This window comes from Ctenopharyngodon idella, chromosome 4 (genome assembly GCF_019924925.1).
Source record: "Ctenopharyngodon idella isolate HZGC_01 chromosome 4, HZGC01, whole genome shotgun sequence".
In the NCBI taxonomy this organism is placed as follows: domain Eukaryota; kingdom Metazoa; phylum Chordata; class Actinopteri; order Cypriniformes; family Xenocyprididae; genus Ctenopharyngodon; species Ctenopharyngodon idella.
The window spans coordinates 26,899,153-26,919,943 of record NC_067223.1 but is presented as its reverse complement, the minus strand read 5'-3'; the positions used below and the strand labels follow the sequence as shown (position 1 = coordinate 26,919,943).

The window sequence follows — 20,791 nt, the reverse complement described above, 5'->3', positions numbered from 1 at the left end:
TTATTAGTGATTAAATATTTGTTGGGTAAAGACCACACTTTCTTCCAAGGAATATTATTAAAACAGTTACTCCAATAAGATATTACAGAAGGGACAGTAATGATATCGTTCTGAAAGAGTTGTCTGATCCTTCTGTTCCTGAGAGAAGGACTGGACAAAAAACAAATCTTCCCTATTGCTGTCTCACAAGGATGAGCCCAAGAGGTAGAAAAAGGTGAAGAGTCCCCTGAGTTTTTTAAAAGAGCAATAGCTCCACTGGGGATGGCATCCATCACTATGGCAAAGTCACGTGGGGTGACAGGAATACAATATTTAGTTAAAAATTCAGAATAAGAAAACAAAAGACCGTTTGAATTTACAAGTTGAGAAACCAAAAGAATATTATTAGTGAACCAATCTGTAAAAAAAAAACAGTTTTATTTTTATATCGGATATCATGGTTATTCCAAATAAAATACCTGTGGGGACTAAAATTATGTTTGTAAATTAAATGCCAAGCCAAAAGCATGTTTATGGAAATTTGATAACTTGATAGGCAATTTAGAAATATTGTAGTTACATACTAAGAGAAAGGGGAGACCATCAACTTTAGAAAAAATATAGTTCGGAATAGTGTTACATATGGATTCAGAATCAGTCAAAAACTGCCTCAACCAATTGATCTTAAACATATTATTTAGAGAAGCAAAGTCCAGAAAGTTAAGACCCCCCCTGATCAAAGCTATTTATGACAACAGATTTTTTTTTAAGTAATGTCTCTTGTGTTTCCATAAAAAGTCAAAGAGCTTTCCATCAACCTTCACACAAATTGACTTATCTACATACAAGGAAAGAGCAGGGAAGGTCAATCGAGAAACACCTTCAGCTTTAGCAAGGAGAGCCCTTCCTCATAAAGACAAGTCCCTTTGGAGCCAGGAGTTAAGTTTTTTCTTAGCTTTAGTAATTACTGGATCAAAGTTTAACTTTCCTCTCATATTAACATCTTTACAAATGATCACACCCAAATAACACACTTCAGTCTTAACCGGAATACTATGCAGAAAAGAAGCAGAACAAGACTTTAAGGGAAGGAGTTTACATTTATCTAAATTCAAAAATAAACCGGAAGCTTTAGAGAATACTTTAATAAGATCTAGAGCGATAGGGATCTGCAAGTCATTTTTTAAAAAGAGTGTAGTATCGTCGGTTAATTGGGTTATAAGAATCTGTTTATCAGCTATATTAATACCTTTTAGTTGACTACTCAACAGAGAAGAAGTAAGGAGCTGAGCAGCTAGTAAGAACAAGTAAGGCGATACCGGACAACCCTGGCGAACCCCTCTAAACACATTAAATCTTGAAGAAGTGCCAGATTTAAGATTAATTGTGCAGTTGCCATTTTTGTATAAAGTTCGGACAGTTTTTATAAAACGGAATCAAAGTCTTTATAAAAATCTAAAAAAAGAATAAAACTTTCATCGCTAATCAGATCATCATAGTCTAACGAATCTAAAACTAGACGTATATTATAAGCAATATGCCTGTTCAGAATGAAACCTGACTGAGATTCTTCTATTATTGTACCCAGAACACATTTCAGTCTTTTAGCCAGTAACAAAGCTAATATCTTATAATCACAATTTAACAAACAGATTGGATGCCAGTTATCAATCAATAGAGTGTCTTTCTTAGGTTTAGGTATTAAAGTAAGTAATCCCTGTTATAAAGTAGGTGGAAGTGTTTCATAAGCAATACTCTCCAAATACGTCTTAAGCAAGAAAGGTGCTAGCTCTAGGGAAAAATGTTTGTAAAGTTCGGCTGTCAGCCCATCTGTGCCCAAGGACTTATTGTTCTTAAGAGCTTCAATAGACTCCATTATTTCATCAATGGATATATCTTTATCCCAGGCGATCTTATCTTCATTAGATAATGTCCTAACATCCACACACATTAAATAGCTGGATTTCAGTCTGAACTGCTGCGTTTGACAGGTTCGTGGCAGCGAACAGCGGGAAGGAGGCGTACGTCATCTCTCTGTACATCGACAACCCTCTGCTGATCGGCGGGAAGAAGTTCGACCTGCGTCTGTATGTGCTGGTGACCAGCTACAGGCCGCTCAAGTGCTACATGTGAGTATATGACCGCCGCACGCCACCGCATCGCTCCGTCCGCACTGACCGCTCTGTGTTTCTGGTACAAACTGGGCTTCTGCCGCTTCTGCACGGTCAAATACACGCCCAGCACCAGTGAGCTGGACAACATGTTCGTGCACCTCACCAACGTGGCCATCCAGAAACACGGCGTGAGTCGCTCGCACCCACAGCTAGAGTCTGAACGCTGCACAACCACTGATTCAAACAAAAGATTCGTCAAGCTTCATGAAGCAGTGTTTTGAAATCGCCCATCAGTAGATATTAGGGCTGGGTATTGACACCATTTTTACGATTCGATTCGATTAGTATTCACATGCTTTCGATTTAATTCGATTCGATTACAATTTTGATTCGATATCGATTATTTTGGATGTAGTATTTCAGTTACAGTACACGGCAAATTTTCTAGAGGAAAAAAATCTCTCAACTAATGCTGTAAACTACACATGGGAGTCAGTTGGTACTACTATAATAATATTGAAGGTTAAATTAACTTATTTATATACAAACACCTAAATTACACTCGACGTTTTTATCATAAATAAAGTTTAGAATTACATAATTTCTACTCCAATTTGTTTTTTTGAAATATAAACATTTAAATCGTGGCTGTCATAACTGATTTATTCAAACATGCATTAAATATTGAAGAACATTAAAGATTATAATGAATATGTAACGGTGCATAGCTATATTTATCAGAATGCTGCTTTCTAGAGTACACTTTTCTAGCTGACTAATGAGTTTATGGTCACTGAAGGTAAATGTGACGTTACGTGACATTGTTTACAAGCTGTTTTATTGACGTCTTTCCGAGGTTGAAACACTAATTGAGCGATTACACGAGACATGATACGGATTTCGGTAAGATGTACTGTATATTTTAACATACCTTCAGATGTTCATGTTTATTTTGGGCTGTAACTGGTATTAAAGCAGAGGAGAGGATGTTCACATGCGCTCCATGCTGCCGCTTCTCTTTAACTGAGGAGCTGAAGCGATCTGTCACGACACATTAAACAGCACCAAGACGGTACTTATTTTTTGAATCTCATAATAAGATGGACGTCATTTGAAATCTGAGATTTTGCTTCCTATCAAAAGTAACAAAGCACAAAGATTATTGTGATTTACTGGATGGGAGGCGCTGAAAACAGACTAGACTAATCGATTCTTGGGATTTAAGAATCGATATCAGTTCGTAAAAATGAGTATCGATTAAAATCGAGAAATCAATATTTTTTACCCAGCCCTACTAGATATTCTTGAATAAAGTCCTTTTTTAGTTTTTTTGGCACACAAAAAGTATTCTCGTTGCTTTATAATATTAAAGTTGAACCACTGTAGTCACATGACCTGTTTTAAATATGTTTTTAGTAGCATTGAAAAAGGGAGTGCATAACCTGACCTTTTATTCTTATCTAAAATGAGGCGCGTGAGCATTATGAGCGCTAAACACTCTCATGTAACGTGTGTGTCATTCATACTGGAAGCCAGAGGGCGCTCTTGAACAGAAAGTCCAGAACGAACTCATAGAGGTAATAACTTGTGACATCCCTAATATTGGCAAAGACACTGAAGCTGAAAAACACGCAGAAACGCTTTGACTGATGAAACGTGAAGACAATAAACACAATATATCTTTACATCATGATGACTTCATGCACAAGTGTTTGTAGTACGTGAACCAATCATGGCGTTTGACCGCAGGACGACTACAATCACGTTCACGGCGGGAAGTGGACGGTCAGTAACCTGCGGCTCTATCTGGAGAGCACTCGAGGACGGGACGTCACCAACCACCTGTTTGACCAGATCCACTGGATCATCGTGCAGTCGCTCAAAGCCGTGGCTGTAAGTCCAGATCATGAGGGAGCGACTGTCACACATCTGGATTGTTCTGATGTTGAGCTGAAGGTCATAATCATAATAATGTGTTCCTCTTCCCGTCTGCAGCCCGTCATGAACAACGACAAGCACTGCTTCGAGTGTTACGGCTATGACATCATCATCGACGACAGGCTCAAGCCGTGGCTGATCGAGGTCACATGACATCTCTCATTTTTGAAAAGTCTTATATATAATTATATTGCTCATTATTTCAGCGAGTGACTGTGTGTGTCTCTCTCAGGTGAACGTGTCACCGTCGCTCAACGAGGAGCAGGCTCTGAGTGAGAGCGCCGACCTCAGGAGCCGCTCGGGGCAGTCGCTGGGGTCAAAGGGCAGCAGGTCCGGCAGCGTGCGCCCACCGTTCCCCGCCACCTGGAAGTGAGACTGTCCGCATGAGGCCTTCACTGGAGCTGTGCTCTGAAAGAAATTAATGCTTTTATTTATTTATTTATCATTATTTAATTAAAGTGACAGTACAGACATTTATAATGATACTGAAGATTTCTGTTTCAAATTAATGCTGTTCTTTTGTGCTTCTGTTCATCAAAGACTCCTGAAAATAAAATCTATCACAGTTTCCACAAAAATATGAACTGTTTTCAACATTGATAATAATCATAAATGTTTCTTGAGCAGCAAATCATAATATTAGAATGATTTCTGAAGGATCATGTGACTGAAGACTGGAGTGAAGACTGAAAATGATCACAGGAATAAATTACACTTCACTATATATTCACATAATAAACAGTTCAATGTCAATATTAAATATAGTGTAAAATATATATAGTGAATATATCACAATATTACTGTATTTACAATCAAATAAATGCAGCAACGGTGAACAAAAGAGACTTATTTGAAGTCTTTTTTCTATTTAACAAAATATTTTGTGTATTTCTGTTTAATTTCTGCTGAAAAGGCTTTAATAAGCTGTTCAATGACAGATTCTCACTGTGACAACATGCCCCATTACTGGGTTTGACTGTTTACACTAAACCCCAGAAATATTCACTGTATAAATATATGTGATATATAAGACTGATAATGCCGTATATACATGTAAAATGAATAATATTTTTAGTATTTTTCTATTTTGTGTGTGTGTTTGAAAGGGCAACAACCTTCCAAACTTAATCGTTTTTCAGGAAATAAAAAGATTACAAATAATTAAATTAAATCAATATAAAAATATAAATCTTTTTTGTTTCATTTCGCTGATAAATATACTATTTCTTCCACAGAAAGATAAAAATAACAAAAGTAATATGTTAGTACAGCGGTCCTAAATGTGTATATTCTTTGGTCGAGAGCAGAGCTCGTGCGCGGAGGGGATGTGACGTCACAGAGGCGCGCCTCCCTCTGCTCTCTCACTAGTCGTTGAATTTGGATGAATGAAGCTGCTCAGTTTAAGTCAAGAAAAAAGTTTGGTCAACAATGAAAAATATAGAAGGCAACCAACTGCATTCAACAAAACATTTAATTATATATTATATCCAGGGAGAGGGTAGGTAAGTTTTCCTTGAATGTTCTGTCTTCAAAGAAACTTTTCCTACAGGGGGAAAAAGATGGCAGAAAGGGAATATAAGGAATATAAGTGTTCACAATATCATTACATTCTTCCAGCGCAGCTGTAGGATTTTTTTATTGTTTTATTTTTAATGTTTATAATAGAGCCGTTAGTCTGAGATCGATTCTTTATTATAGTGAAGTTTAGAGCAGATCCGTTGATCTGAGATCGATTGCTCATGTCACGCTCTCTCACACGGTATCGCGAGAGTTTCTCCATGCGGTCGAACGTTATCAGGTGAGATCGCGAGAGTTGGCTCATACGAGTAAATGCCATCACTGGAAAACATCACTCATTATCTGTTGTGATCAGAGTTGCCAAGATGGCAGCGGTGTGAATGCTCACGTCTTCAATGCATCCGTAGTTTGAGGAGTTTAAAGCTTACAAACTGAAATTTGAGTATGTAAAGTTACAATCTTGAAAATTTATGTTTTTTTTTTAAATATTTTTTCTAGCAATACTTGCACCTTCTGATATGATATAATGGGCAAAAAGAGGAAAAAATCACTCCCTTCACGAAAGCGCTATACTAGCTGGACACCTCGTGGAAGAATGCTGCATGGAGTCGACCGACATGGAGAATATTAATCTTGAGACAGAAATCGGTGCCAATGAAGAGGTTCTTGCAAGGCCTATTTGCTGTACTCCATCCAAGAATCTTGCGAGATCAAAAGGCATGAATGAAGTTTCCTTATCTACACTTCTTGACGCGATTCAGAAGCTAACTGCTAAAGTGGATGAAATGCACGATAAGGTAATCTCCGTTGATAAAACAGTTGCTGTTTCTTGCGGAAAACTCGACAAACTGTCTGAAAAAGTCTCTCATATGAGCGAAGAAGTCAAGATGCACACTCGCAAGATCATTCAACTTGAAAAGGAGATTAAGGAATTGCGAGTTGAAAACTTAAGTCTGAAAGAAAGCCTTGATGAAATGCAATGGTACTCACGGAGATGGAATCTCAAGCTACAGGGGGTCCCAGAGCGCGACGGAAAAGATGCGAGAAGTGTGACAATCGACATCCTAAGAAAGATGGTCCTTAGTATCCAGAACAAGCTGGATGATGAAGTTGATGTTGTACACCGCCTGGGGCAAAGGAGATCCAATGGAGCACCTCGTAACATCATCATGCGTTTCACCATGCAAACCTACAGAGACATGGTATGGTGGGCTGCGAAAGACTCTCGCTATCTAAAAGAAAACAAGCTTCGGATCAAGGAGGCACTGATCAAACAAGATGCTGAGGCTAGAGCCAAATTATGGCCGCTGGTCAAGAAGGCTCGTGAGGAGGGAAAGAAGGTTTCATGGAAGGGTCCCCATGCTTTTGTCGCTGGGAAAAAACTTGAACTTTACCCTTGATGTACAACATACTGTGTTTTATATTTGCAGATTACCTTCATGGAGCAACTTAATCTGAATTTAACTTGATAACAGCTTTGCACGTTTCGCTGACTGCCCCCGCGTTCTTCTCATGAGTTGCACTTGATCAGTTTCTTTACAAACAGCCTTCAAAGAGCATTCCAACTGAACATTTCATTTGTGCTCGGACAGACTAATTCCATTATTTGCAGACTACCTTCATGCAGTCGAACTTGACTCCTGTGCTATGCATGGACAAACTAATTGCAGACCGCTTTATGGAGCAACGTGAAAGTTTTTGTACTCTGTTGTGGTTCCTTCATCAGTAAGTTATGCCCTCGCATACAGTTGCACTTTTTGCCTAAGTTATAGGGTATGTGTTAGCTTTAACTACCTCTTTGTCAACGCAGGCTTACAGCGGTAAGCTTTAAAAGCTTTGTGTGTTCTTGTTAGTGTTCTTATTCAAGTTACTCTTTTCTGTTTTATTTCTTTTTATTTTATTTTTTTTATTTCTCCTATGCAAATGCAAGACTTGAAGTTTAACTCTTTGAGTATTATCTCATTAAACACTCGTGGCTTGAGAGATCTCACTAAAAGAAAAGCCTTATTCTTAAACTGTAGAAGAATGAATGCTGACTTAATACTGCTGACTTAATACTGTTACAAGAAACTCATTCCTGTGAGAGTGATGTTCGTTTTTGGGCCTACTTTAGTCACAGATCTAACCACTCTGCTGGGGTTCTCACTTTGATTAACAAATTTAAAGGAGATATTGTTGAATCGTTGATTTCTATGGATGGAAAATGGGTTATTCTTGTTACTAAGCTTGATAATGCTACTCTTATAATATGTAATATATATGGCCACAACTTAAGATCTTAAGATCTCAACTTAAGTCTCTTATTTTCTTATTACAGAGAAATATTGAAGCTTTAAAAAATAAATATCAACAGGCCTTTATTATTATTGCTGGAGATTTTAATGATGTATTAGATAATTCAGCTGACAGATTTCCTCCTAAAATGGGCCTCACAAATAATATTAACAATAATAAACAATCATTGTCAATTTATTTTGTTTCTCTTCCATATGTTCAGATGACTTTGGATGTATTGTTGATGCATTCTGTGAGACATTCTATGTCATTATTGTCATCTACAATTGTTTGCAATAAAAAAAAATAAAAAAATTTGTTGTGATCATTCTCCGTTTAATGTCAGGTAACGGATCACTAAAGTTATTATAATGCATTTAGAAAACGAGTTTGAATGTTGATGATGTGTGTGTTATTTGAAAGAGAGTAAAAGTTTATTTTGAGTGTGTCAGTGCGTGTACACGAGTGGAGCACATGGTAGCCGGGCCTAACGCAAGGTTGTGTGATGCTAATATGGGTTTCGCCATGTGGAAAAGATAAAAGGCATTTATATATTTTGTGTTATGTTTCATACTGTTTATTATTACAGCTTTAAATGCATTAATTTGATGAGGAAATCTCACATTATTGGCATGAATTAAACTGAGTGACAAAGTGATCTCACTACAGTATTGTTAATGGAGATTTGAGCAAAAGCTCTCTCTTTAGCAGCCTACAGGTACACAAGTTAAAGCCCTTTTCAATCAACCGTTAGCTGTTAGCATCCGACTATCACTTAAGCTGTGTCCCAATAAAGGGTATGCATAGATGTCACTTTCCCGCCGGAACGCGCTCCCTCGCTTATATCAATGTTATATATTTCGTCATACCGTCCAGCCCTAAAACTTGTATAGTTTTTGTCAGCGTTTATTTAAAAACACCCAATTATGCAGAATATAAGATAATAAATATTTAATCGATGAGTTGTCAACACAATATATAACAATACAATATATAGGGTATGATTTTACCCCAAAATCCAACATTTTGACACAAAATGATAACTGCAAATCCATGTTTCTCTGCCTGGAGTCCAGTTGTTTCTGTGAATTGCAATGACCTATTTGCTTCTTTTTTCTGCAGCTTTCAGCAGTCTGTAAAAATGTACTTCAGATTTTGTGTCAAAGCTATTTGTACAGTCAGTCGCAAAGCTCTTTCCCTTTTTGGATGTGTTTTGTGTTTTTCGCGGCATTCACGCTGAACCAATGCTGGTTACGGTGACGTCACGTGCATACCCTCTATTCAGGGGCCGCGCACTTTGAAGTGCATGAAAGGGGTGGGGCTTTGTAGTGGAGGGTTGCCATGTCTGTGCAACAAAACCATCCCAAAAGTAGTGTAATGACAGCACAAGTGTAACAGTATCCCAATCCCAGACGTGACAACAATGAGCCGAGCGTTGTTACATGGCTAGCGGCTGTGTGACAGACAGCCGACAGTGTGAGTGTAATGTGTTAACACTTCCTCTCTCTTCGCCTCTCCTCACTTGGTTTCACCCTCTGTTTGAGCTCTCACGTACTTTCCTGGTTGATCCTTCCCCATATAGGCTACCTTATTTTATTTTTGACTACTACTCTTTTTATTTCATTTCATTTATTTACTTTGGTTTTAGATTGAACATCCCTATTCAGCTAAGTTGAATTTAATTTAACATTTAATTAAATCAACTTGTTTAATTGCCTTCCCTTTTAGTTTTTCATAGCTATAAGGACATAATACTTTTACTTTTTACCTTATTTTTAGTTAGCTTACCATCAACATCTCTCTCTGTATAGGAATCCAGTTCTAGCAACTGTTGTTTCCTTAATGAGCGATACAGGTTATTAGTAGCCTAATTCCTGTTCTTCTCTACCCCTGCTCACGCATTAGTGCCTAGTTCATGAAGTACGGTTACCGTTTAAATGCACTGTGAGCCCCAGAGAGAGCTAGAAACATTTCCCAGTGTTTTTCTTTTTTACGGTGACCAGGAGGGGACATGTTCGGTTCACTTAGTTTTGTTTTGGCCACGATATAAACTCGTGGGAATGTGATAAGTCGTGGCCTCAAGATCATATGGTGAGGGAACGATATATTTTTCTCATGGCCATGACTTCATTATGTTGAGGGAACGACATCTGCTGCGTCCCAATTCGCCTACTTATACTACGTCCTAAAAGTGTTTTTGTAAAGAAAAAGTACACACTTTTGAGTGTAGCATAAGAGTATGCAAGCTTTGGGATATAATTGCGTCTTTTTTAATGGACGTTCTGTCGCTTAGTTACGCAGCCTGTAACTGTTTAAACTGCCCTGTCAATCATCTTCACAGTTCATCTTCGTCACAGTTAAAAGCCTCCACATTCAATTAAATTTAATTTCCTACCGTTTCGGAGAGAAATGTAGTCTCACGTTGATCTGTCAGTCGTGGGTCTTTCATGCAGAGAACTCTCCTCATGTTTGCATAATGATGCATTTAAAAGTTAATGACCAAACGATCGTTATAAAAGTTCACAATTCTGTAGCAGATGAAATATAATGTGGATAACGTGTAATAAATATCTTTTCGTCAGGTTAGATACTGATTATTAATCTTTCAAGCCCCTTTATCCTAACTGCTCTGCTTAACCGTCGGTCTCCACATCCGTCATGTTTGTAGTTTTTTAACACTTTTTATTTGTATTTGTAGTTCTAATCGAATTAGAATCTAATCAATGTGTTTTTTGGCAATATTAGCCATTAGAAGTGTGCACGGATCTGCACTTCGGATTCTAACCGGAAAAAGTAGACCATCCGGGTATCTTTGGAATACTCATTTCAACATGCTACGATTTGGGACACACTAATTCTTTTTTCGAATACTATTTAGGACGGATAGTATGCGAATTGGGGCGCAGCAATCTATTTCTCATGGCCACGAGTTAAATGTGTAAACAACCTGCGCAACCAAAGCAACCTGGAATTATCAGAAATGGATAAGACTATAATAATATTTATTTTTAATTAAGAAAAAGCGCGGAATTAAGAAATGATTATATTAACATGTTGCCTATTGTGCGACGCCTACAACAGCATTCGAATGAAGTTTATCAATAAATACTAGAATATGCCGTTTTTTTATCACCTTAGGGGCCTGCTTAAATGACACCTTTTTAACTGAAAACAGAAGACTTTTAATGCGTTTTTGCCATTCATAATTTGTTTGCACTGAAGAGTTCTTGCACCTTCAAGTCTGAACACAGTCTTGGATATTGCTCAAAGTTGAGGAGGAACATGACCAAAGCTCTTGTCCTGACTGCCATGAGCTCCACAAATCAAGGGTTACAGCCTCCAGACTTCCCTGCATTAGGCTGGCCACAATAAAAGGCCATTCTAAAATGTGCAGTTTTTTGGGATGGGATGCTCCCTCACAGGAAGAAAAGAGAAATAAGAACATTATTTGACATATTGTTCAATATATAGATTTTATTCACTGAGAGACACACTATATGACAAAGCAAGGAGAACCCTACCATTTAAATGCTGTAGTTTTGCATAATTTACAGTGCATAATAATGCATAATATAAGTGTAATTAAATGTAATTGTAGTTTATGTAATTAATTTCAATAAAGGAAAATATTGTTCACACATTATTTGTAGCTTGTGTAACAGGTATACAAAGTATACGGCTAAATATTGTTATAATTCACACAAAATTGTTCTTATACATTTAATATGGTTATCTGATCTAAATGTGCGCTTCCCCTTTAAGTGTTGAGTGGTCACAGTATGACCTAATTTCCTGTCCTGTCCCCTCCTCTTCCCTTTTGAAATGTGATTCAATGGGAGGGGTTGGGTTTCTTTTGTCATCCTGCTAATTTCATTTAATCCTTCTTTTAATTAAAAAAAGAAAAATATAGACATGTATATTTACATCCCAAAACAAATCTTAAAGATTCCAGAGTGTTACAAACTAAACAACCAGTGAGTATGTATATTATCAAGGGGAGGTTAATCAGCCGAATCCAGCTGGAGAGTTTTAACATGTGCAAGAAAAGGCTTCGAGATTTTAATAAAAGCACTGTTAGGCCCCCATAAAGAGTATCTAATTTTCTCTAGTTTCATGAAATACAGGGCATCTTTTATCCAATGTGTGTGAGACCCTGGCTGAGGGCTCTTTCAATTTAATAAGACTACACGTCTAGCAAGCAATGTGAGAAAAGCGACAAAGTTAGAGAAGTAAGTGGGCAGTGGAAGGCCACCAGGCAACACCCCAAAAAGGCCTATGATAGGTGATGGTGGTATGTCTACAGATGTAATGGATGAGAGAGAATTAAACACTGACCCCCAAAACAAAGAAAGTGTTGGACAGGTCCAAAACATGTGGCTTAATGTGGCTGGGCCTAAGTGACATCTATCACACTCTGGGTCAATGGTTGGATCAATTTGTGCAAGCTTACATTTGGACCAATGAACTCTATGAACCACCTTACATTGTATGAGGCAATGACGTGCACAGACAGACGAGGAATGGACCCTGTCCAGCACTTCCTCCCATGTTTCCTGATCTATTTCAATATTGAGGTCTGAAGAACAATAACACAAACTATCAACAGGGAAAGACTCTGAAGTGGCAAAAGTATTGATTAACTTTGATATTGAGCCTTAAAGGCAGGAACACCCCAAGCCGACGGTCAGCCGTCGGCAGTTTTTGTTTGTCGGCCGAGTTTTCTCAGTGTGTTCCGCACCATCGGCTGAAGTTGGTCCTAATCGCCTTTTTTTTCAGCCTATTCGAAATGTTGAATCGGCGTCAGAGCTCATCGGGCCATCTGATCATTCTGATTGGCTGTTCAGATACTGCCACCTGCTGGTTCTGAAAGGCATTTCATCTCATGCAGGCGCAGAACTGACGTGCTACTTGGCCGTTGGCTGTCTAACGTTGGTTTGGTGTGTCAGGCGAACTTTGGATACAGACGCTACCGACGTGAGCCAACCCCGCAGTCTGCTTTTGTCACCACTAGTTCGTCGCCATCGGCTTGGTGTGTTCCGGCCTTTAGAACAGACATCAAGACTTAGGATGGTATCAATTGCAGGCGGAGGCAGAGCGTTGGGAAAGTTTGCATAATTTTTACGAACAAAGTCACGTATTTGTAAAAACCTAAAGAAATGGCTTCTCGGAATGATAAACTTAACACTGAGCTGTTCAAATGAGGCAAATGTGCCTTGAAGCATTGAAGCATTGAATAGCAAATGTATGTAGTATTTACAGGTGCTGGTCATATAATTAGAATATCATCAAAAAGTTCATTTTTTTATTATAAATTATTTTTAAAAATTAAACTTTCATATATTCTAGATTCCCTACATGTAAAGTAAAACATTTCAAAAGTTTTTTTTTTTTTTTTAAATTTGATGATTAGAGCGTACAGCTCATGAAAGTCCAAAATCCAGTATTTCAAAATATTAGAATATTTCCTAAGATCAATCAAAAAATGGATTTGCAAAACAGAAAAGTTCAAGTTCTTTAAAGTATGTTCTTTTGTGCACTCAATACTTGATCGGCAGGACATATTACAGCAAATGACTTGCTCCTAGCACAAATTACTGCATCAGTGAAGTGTGGCATAGAAGTGATCAGCCTGTGGCACTGCTGAGGCACTATTGAGCCTTCAGATCATCTGTATATTGTTGGATCGACTGTTTCTCATCTTTCTCTTGAAAATATCCCATAGATTCAGGTCAGGCATATTGGCTGGCCAATAAAGCACAGTAATATCATGCTCAGCAAACCACTTGGAAGTGGTTTTTGCACTGTGGGCAGGTGCTAAAGTCCTGCTGGAAAAGGAAATCAGCATCTCCATAAAGCTTGTCAGCAGATGGAAGCATAAAGTGCTCCAAAATCTCCTGGAAGATGGCTGCATTGACTTTGCACTTGATAAAACACAATGGACCAACACCAGCAGACGTCACGGCCCCCCCAAATCATTATTGACTTCAGAAACTTCACACTAGACTTCAAGCAGCTTGGATTCTGTGCCTCTCCAGTCTTCCTTCAGACTCTGGGACCATGATTTCAACATGAAATGCAAAATTTACTTTTATCTGAAAAGAGGACTTTCGACCACTGTTCACTGTCCAGTTCTTTTTCTCCTTAGCCCAGGTAAGATGCTTCTGACGTTGTCTCTGGTTCAGAAGTGGCTTGGTAGTCCTTTTCCTGAAGATGTCTGAGTGTGGTGACTCTTGATGTGCTGACTCCGGCTTCATTCTACTCATTGTGAAGCTCTCCCAAGTGTTTGAATTGGCTTTACTTGACAGTATTCTCAAGCTTGCGGTCATCCCTGTTGCTTGTGCACCTTTGCCTACCCAATTTCTTCCTTCCAGTCAACTTTGCATTTAATATGCTTTGATATACACTCTGTAAACAGCCACCCCATTCAGTAATGACCTTCTGTGACTTACTCTCTTTGTGGAGGGTGTCAATGATTGTCTCCTGGACCATTGCCAAGTCAGCAGTCTTCCCCATTAGTGTGGTTTCAAAGAACAAAAGATACCCGGAATTTATACTGTAGGGATGGTCATTTAATGAAACTCAAATGTAAATATTCTAATATTTTGAGATACTGGATTTTGGACTTTCATTAGCTGTACGCTCTAATCAACAAATTTTAAAAAAAAAAACTTTTGAAATGTTTTACTTTACATGTAGGGAATCTAGAATATATGAAAGTTTCATTTTTTAAAATAATTTACAATAAAAAAATGAACTTTTTCACGATATTCTAATTATATGACCAGCACCTGTATAAATATTCAGGCAAATATATACAGTGACAGGAAACTGAGTGTGTGTGCTGACGTCTGACTCTCATTCTTCTGTTTATTATGTGTCTTCCTGAAAAACAGTTTCACTTCCTCTAGGAAGTCAAATAAATTCCAGTTCAACACGACAGTTCAGAGGAGGAGAAAAGAAGATCTACAAATATTATCTGAGGTGAGTGTTTAATCTTTCTTTAGTTGTTTATATGTGTGTGTGTGTGTGTGTGTGTTATGTGTCATTGGTAACTTTGTGCTTCTGAGACTTTAATGTTTTGCTGAAGTCATACTGATGATTTTATTTGAGTTCCTCATGTCACGCTCAAACAGATGATCAAGTGTGTCTTGGTAAGTGAATCAGAGAAGGCAGATATTGTTGTCACATGCTGTGAAATCACTGTTTTCTCTGTTGTATTGTGTTTATTAATGAGTCTGTGATTCCTCAAACAGTATTTCTTATCATGTGCTCTGATCTCTTTGAGAGAGAAACTATCGCTCATCTTCATGTAGTTTGCAGACAGTTTTGATATAATACTGCCTCCTTCTGTCTATATGATGAACTCATAACAGAGTCATTCATTGAAACCAGCAGCACTTAAATTAACTGGAAGTGTGGAACACAACAGGGTTGTAGAAATACAGAAATACCTCTCAAATATCCCACTGCGAAAATAAAGCAAACATAAATACATACAATTTGTTTGCTTTTGAATGCAGATGTGTGAAATATGTGATTAGAAAAATATGCATAATAAAGCACATGATCTGATGAACACAGAAATATTTTTTTAATATATAATATTTTTCCAATTGTGCTAATCAGAAAGAAAAAAAATCATATACACATAGGATGGCTTGAGGGTGAGTAAAGCTTGGGATAATTTTCATTTGAAAGTGAACTAATCCTTTAAAGAGTCACCGAAAAACATCATGTTTTTGCTTCAACTCAAAAAGCAGCATTTACAGAATAGCATAATAATTGATTTGTGGGGTGTTTTGAGCTGAAACTTCACAGACACATTCAATGGGAGACCTGAGACTCATATAATCTTGAATTATATTATATTATCTTGTACAAAGGATAATTTTAGGACTTAAACAGATGTGTTTGAATGAGTTGACTGAGTCCTGATCCGATCACAGCTTCATTTCATAATCCAAATTACATTTAAGTGCTTAGTTCAACATGTAATATGTGGACCTACTTCAGATCTTTTCTTTTTGTCCTGCAGCTATTAATCGGTGAAGGACGATGGCATCAGTTAAAGAGCTGCTTGAGAAATCACTGTATGAACTGGAAAAAGCTGAACTGAAGAAGTTTCAGTGGCACTTAAGGAATGATCATGAGAGTATATCAAAGTCTGACATGGAGAATGCAGATAGGCTAAAAACTGTGGATAAGATGGTGGAGTGTTTTGGACCAGAAAAAGCTGTGAAGATCACTGTGGAGATCCTGAGGAAGATGAACCAGAATAATCTGGCTGAGCATCTAGAGAACAAACACAAGCAAGGTAATGTTTAATTTGTTGTGACTGTAATGTAATTGACAGGCAATATGAAGATGTGCCACTGTTGGAGCTCATTCAGAAGAGATATGGGGTAAATAACAATCACTGCCTGTACATGGAAACAAAGAAAATATAACAGCAAGCAACAATTACAGGGCCAAGAAGATCAGCAGCAGATCTTATAAAAGAACATTTAATAGAACAGGGTCTGATTTTACTAATGGTTACATGATTTACAGTGACATTACTGCACTATCAGCATTAATCAAGGTGTTTCCATCACCATATATGTTCCCAGCTTAAGCATAATCAGTGTAAGATGTGCATGTAAACACAATTGCGGTACAAGAGTATATTGAATATAGCAGAAGTGCAGTTTTTATCACATGTGATGTAGTTATGTTTGTAATGGGAACTTAAGACCAGGTTACAAATTACATGTTTCATTAAGAATTTATGAAAATCATGATCACTTTTTTCAGTCTTTTTTAAAGGCTCATCTGCAGATGACAGACAAGCTACTCTTCATGATTACACAGAGACCATCCTCAAACTGAAGAACAAATTAAAACAGGACTACAAGCGGATATTGGTTGGTAATTCACAGACGGGTCATCAGAAAAATCTGAACGATATTTACACTGATTTATATATGGTGGAGAATGAGACTGGAGGAAGAGTAAATGACCATGAGGTGATACAGATCGGATTTAATCACAAACAGTATGATGCCAAGGACACACCAATCCAATGCAATAACATTTTTAAAGTCAATGAAAACAAAAAGGTACTGACGATGGGGATCGCAGGGGTAGGAAAAACTGTCTCTGTCAATAAATTTATCCTTGACTGGGCTGAAGGAACAGAAAATCATGATATAGCCTTAATTTTCCCTCTGCCATTCCGTCAGCTAAACCTGATTACAGAGAACTGCAGTCTTATGGGACTGATTCATAAACACTTCTTTAATGATTCTAAAGAACTGCCCTCTTTTCCTGAAGATGATGGCAAAGTCTTGTTCATTTTTGATGGGCTGGATGAATGTCGATTCACTTTGAACTTTAAAGAGGGTGACAGAATTACAGATGTTCACAAAAAAACAACAGTGAGTAAAATAATAACAAACCTTATCAAGACAGACCTTCTTCCCTCTGCTTTCATCTGGATCACATCCAGGCCAGCAGCAGCCACTCTGATACCCCGAAACTACATTAATCAGGTGACTGAAGTTCGAGGATTTAACGATGAGCAGAAAGAGCAATACTTCATCAAAAACAGTAGTTCTGAGGTTTCTGGAAATATCATCCGTCATATAAGGAAATCCAGGAGCCTGTACATCATGTGCCACATCCCCGTCTTCTGCTGGATCTCTCTCACTGTTCTTCAGCCTCTTCTGGCTCGAGAGAGCAATGACAAAACACCTACAACTCTCACAGAGATGTACACAAATTTCTTAATTTCTCAGCAGCAACAGATGGAAGAAAAATACAGTGATGAGCCTGAAGCCAATGCAATGCATTTTGATCAGATTATTCTGAAGCTTGGGAAGCTGGCCTTTCAACAGTTGGAGGAAGGAAAACTGATTTTCTACAAAGAAGATCTTGAGGAATGTGGACTAGATGTCAGTGAAGGGTCTGTCTACTCTGGGTTATGCACTCAGATCTTTCAGGAGGAAAAGGCTGTTTCAGCAAGAAGCGTTTACAGCTTCGTACATCTCAGCATCCAGGAGTTCCTTGCTGCTCTCTATGTGTTTTTGATTAGCAAGGACAAGAAAGAAAACCCATTTCTTCAATCATGGACAGAAAAACTACAATGGATTCTGTCCCAAAAGCCACTTTTTCAGCTTCACAAGGCTGCAGTCAATAAGGCTTTGCAAAGTGAGAATGGACACCTGGATCTTTTCCTCCGGTTCCTTCTGGGTCTCTCACTGAAGTCCAATCAGAATGACCTGATAGAACTACTGCCAGGACTGGAACTAGAAACAGAGAACCTGAAAAACACTGCTGACTTTATCAAAAAGAAGATACAGGAGGAGAAATCAGTAGAGAGGACCTTCAATCTCTTCCACTGTCTCAGTGAACTGAAAGATAACTTTGTGGAGGAAATCCAGAAGAATCTGCAAACAGGAAATCTTTCAGCACAGAAGCTTTCCTCTGCTCAGTGGTCTGGTCTGGCGTTTATGCTCCTCATGTCAGAAGAGACTCAAGAGATGTTTGAACTGCAGAAATACAGAAGATCTGATGAAGCAGTGATGAGACTGCTGCCAGTAATCAAAAACACCAGAAGAGCACTGTAAGAGTCTCCGTTATAATCATTTATATACACTGTTAGTCATTTTAATTGGGCCTTAATTTTACACAGGTGATTTGATAGACAAGACTGTTCATAAAAAAATAATAAATGTAAATGTATCGATGTGTGTGGTGATATTAAATGCCGAGGTATCTCCATCAGGCAAGCTGTATCAGGCAAAACTCAGGAACCTGAGCTTTACCCATTTTATTATTTTATTTTAATTTTACAATAAATTAAAGAAACTGAAAATATTATTTTATAAAGAGATTTTTTTTTTAGCTTTGCTTGCATCAATTCAGTCAAAGGTTTTTCCAAATTAAACCCAACCTAATAAACATTACTACTGCATTACTGTTGTTTTGCTCTCTACATAGGCTACATAGTTGTGATCTCACTGCTCTGTCTTGTGAGAGTTTGTCTTCAGCTCTACAGTCCTCAAACTCTGTCCTGAGAGAGCTGGACCTGAGTAACAATGACCTGCAGGATTCTGGAGTGAAGCTTCTTTCTGATGGACTGAAGAGCCCAAACTGCCATCTGGAGATATTGAGGTAAACTGTTTTAAAATAATTAACAAAATACTATCAGAATAAATGATTTTGTCACAAAATGTGGCATCTGCTCTCAATGGAATGCCAGAACAAGAGACAAAACAACATTTGAAGGAGTGTGATATTTTTAAATATTTATACAGATGTCCATATTTTCAGAGTTGAGAGGTATGGGCCCTTATGGATTGCACAAGTCTGAGAAAAATATTATTAGGGCTGGAGGGATGGTAGTGGACTGTATAAATATTTAAATTGCAAAATGGCCTTAAACAAGTACTAAATCTGTAAATTTTGCTAAATTTGAAAAATATTGCTTTTCAAAACCATCTATTTCATGCATGCTTTCCTTCCGATAGCACTGAACAAGCTAGTAGTGCCATCTAGTGACTGTATGGGACACCATTAACATCTCAGCAAAAATTCACAATTAACACAAGTTGGCTGCAATTTTTTTTTTTTATGAATTCATGCAATACATATTTGAGGCAGTTGGATATGGCTTAGTATGAATTTTGGATGTTGAGGTGTAATTATATAAATATATATTCTTACATTCTCCATGTTTCAGAGTGAAACAGCGCAGTGCTTATTTACACATGAGCAGCTCATAGTCCTGTTTTCAGTGTTTCAGAATGGCAAATCAGTTTCACAGTAAATCAGTGGTCTCAAACTCAGCTCCTGGAGGGCCACTGTCCTGCAGAGTTTAGCTCCAGCCAGCTCCAAAACACCTGCCTAAGTCTCCTAATCCTGAAGACTTTGATTAGCAGGATCAGATGTGTTTAATTAGGGTGGAGAGACACTCTGCAGGACAGTGGCCTTCCAGGAGCTGAGTTTGAGTCCACTGCATTAAATACTAGAGATGCACGGTTACCATTTAATGGCCAAGTACGAGTACCTATACTTTTTGTCTGATGCCTGTACATTTATTAAATTCTTTTTTTCCCCATGTGGCAGTTTTCCAAGTACAACACAGTGAGACTAATGAATGTTGTCTGAGAGAATATGCAGCATGTACCAAATATTTTTACAATTTTGTTATGAGAAGTATTTATAAATCTTACCAACAATTTAAAAGCATTAAGGTGTGTCACTAGTGTTTTATTGTCATTTGCTCCCTGCAGTTTTCTGCTAAAAAAAACAATTTTGTTATTTCAAATGAAGTAATTTAATAAAGTATTTAAAGTTATTTGAGGCAAATGAAGAGTTTATTAGCAAAAAGAATACATTGCAAAGTAATGCATTTCAACTCTTTGCAGATAATGTTTTATTTAAAAATATGCACGTTCACTCTTATTTGTATGCCTAGTATCCTGAAAATGACTTAATGTTTCTCGTCTAATTACAAATTACATAAATTACATAAATTATATATCTTAAATTCAAAACAACTACATTTTTAATTAGTCACTGAAATTACTATTTAAGTTTTTACAGTTACAAAGTAGTGACTGCAAATAAATAATACCTAATGAATGGCTGAAATATATATAAATTCAAGTCACGTGGACTGTTGGTATGTGTCTGTAGATTGTCTGGCTGTATGGTGACAGAGAAAGGCTGTCATTATGTGTCTTCAGCTCTGAGTTTGAACCCTACACACCTGAGAGAGCTGGATCTAAGCTACAATCACCCAGGAGATTCAGGAGTCAAGCTGCTTTCTGAAAAACTGGATGATCCAAACTGCACACTGGACAAACTCAAGTATGTAAAGCAGGAAGAGTTTTGATTTAAACAACTACAAAAACAACATTACCATCTTTACTTATTACAAAACAGTTAAACTTTATTGCTTTCATACATTTACAAAAGTTAAA

At 37.6% G+C, this 20,791-nt stretch overlaps 1 protein-coding gene and 1 pseudogene across 4 annotated transcripts in view; both read left to right on the top strand.

The window, feature by feature from the left end:
- Positions 1-4,541, top strand: part of LOC127511261 (polyglutamylase complex subunit TTLL1-like) — a 92,865-nt pseudogene extending 88,324 nt beyond the window's left edge.
- Positions 1-20,791, top strand: part of LOC127511071 (NACHT, LRR and PYD domains-containing protein 12-like) — a 70,844-nt gene that overhangs the window by 38,092 nt on the left and 11,961 nt on the right. The window contains exons 1-5 of one of the 4 annotated variants that reach the window (XM_051891471.1): positions 14,664-14,804; positions 15,859-16,137; positions 16,617-18,426; positions 18,804-18,977; positions 20,505-20,678. In XM_051891471.1, the coding sequence (XP_051747431.1) occupies positions 15,879-16,137; positions 16,617-18,426; positions 18,804-18,977; positions 20,505-20,678 (2,417 nt within the window). In that variant the 5' untranslated portion in view covers positions 14,664-14,804; positions 15,859-15,878. Of the gene's footprint in view, positions 1-14,663; positions 14,805-14,866; positions 14,975-15,858; positions 16,138-16,616; positions 18,427-18,803; positions 18,978-20,504; positions 20,679-20,791 lie in introns of those variants that run through there. The other 3 variants (XM_051891472.1, XM_051891474.1, XM_051891470.1) reach the window with 3 other exon arrangements.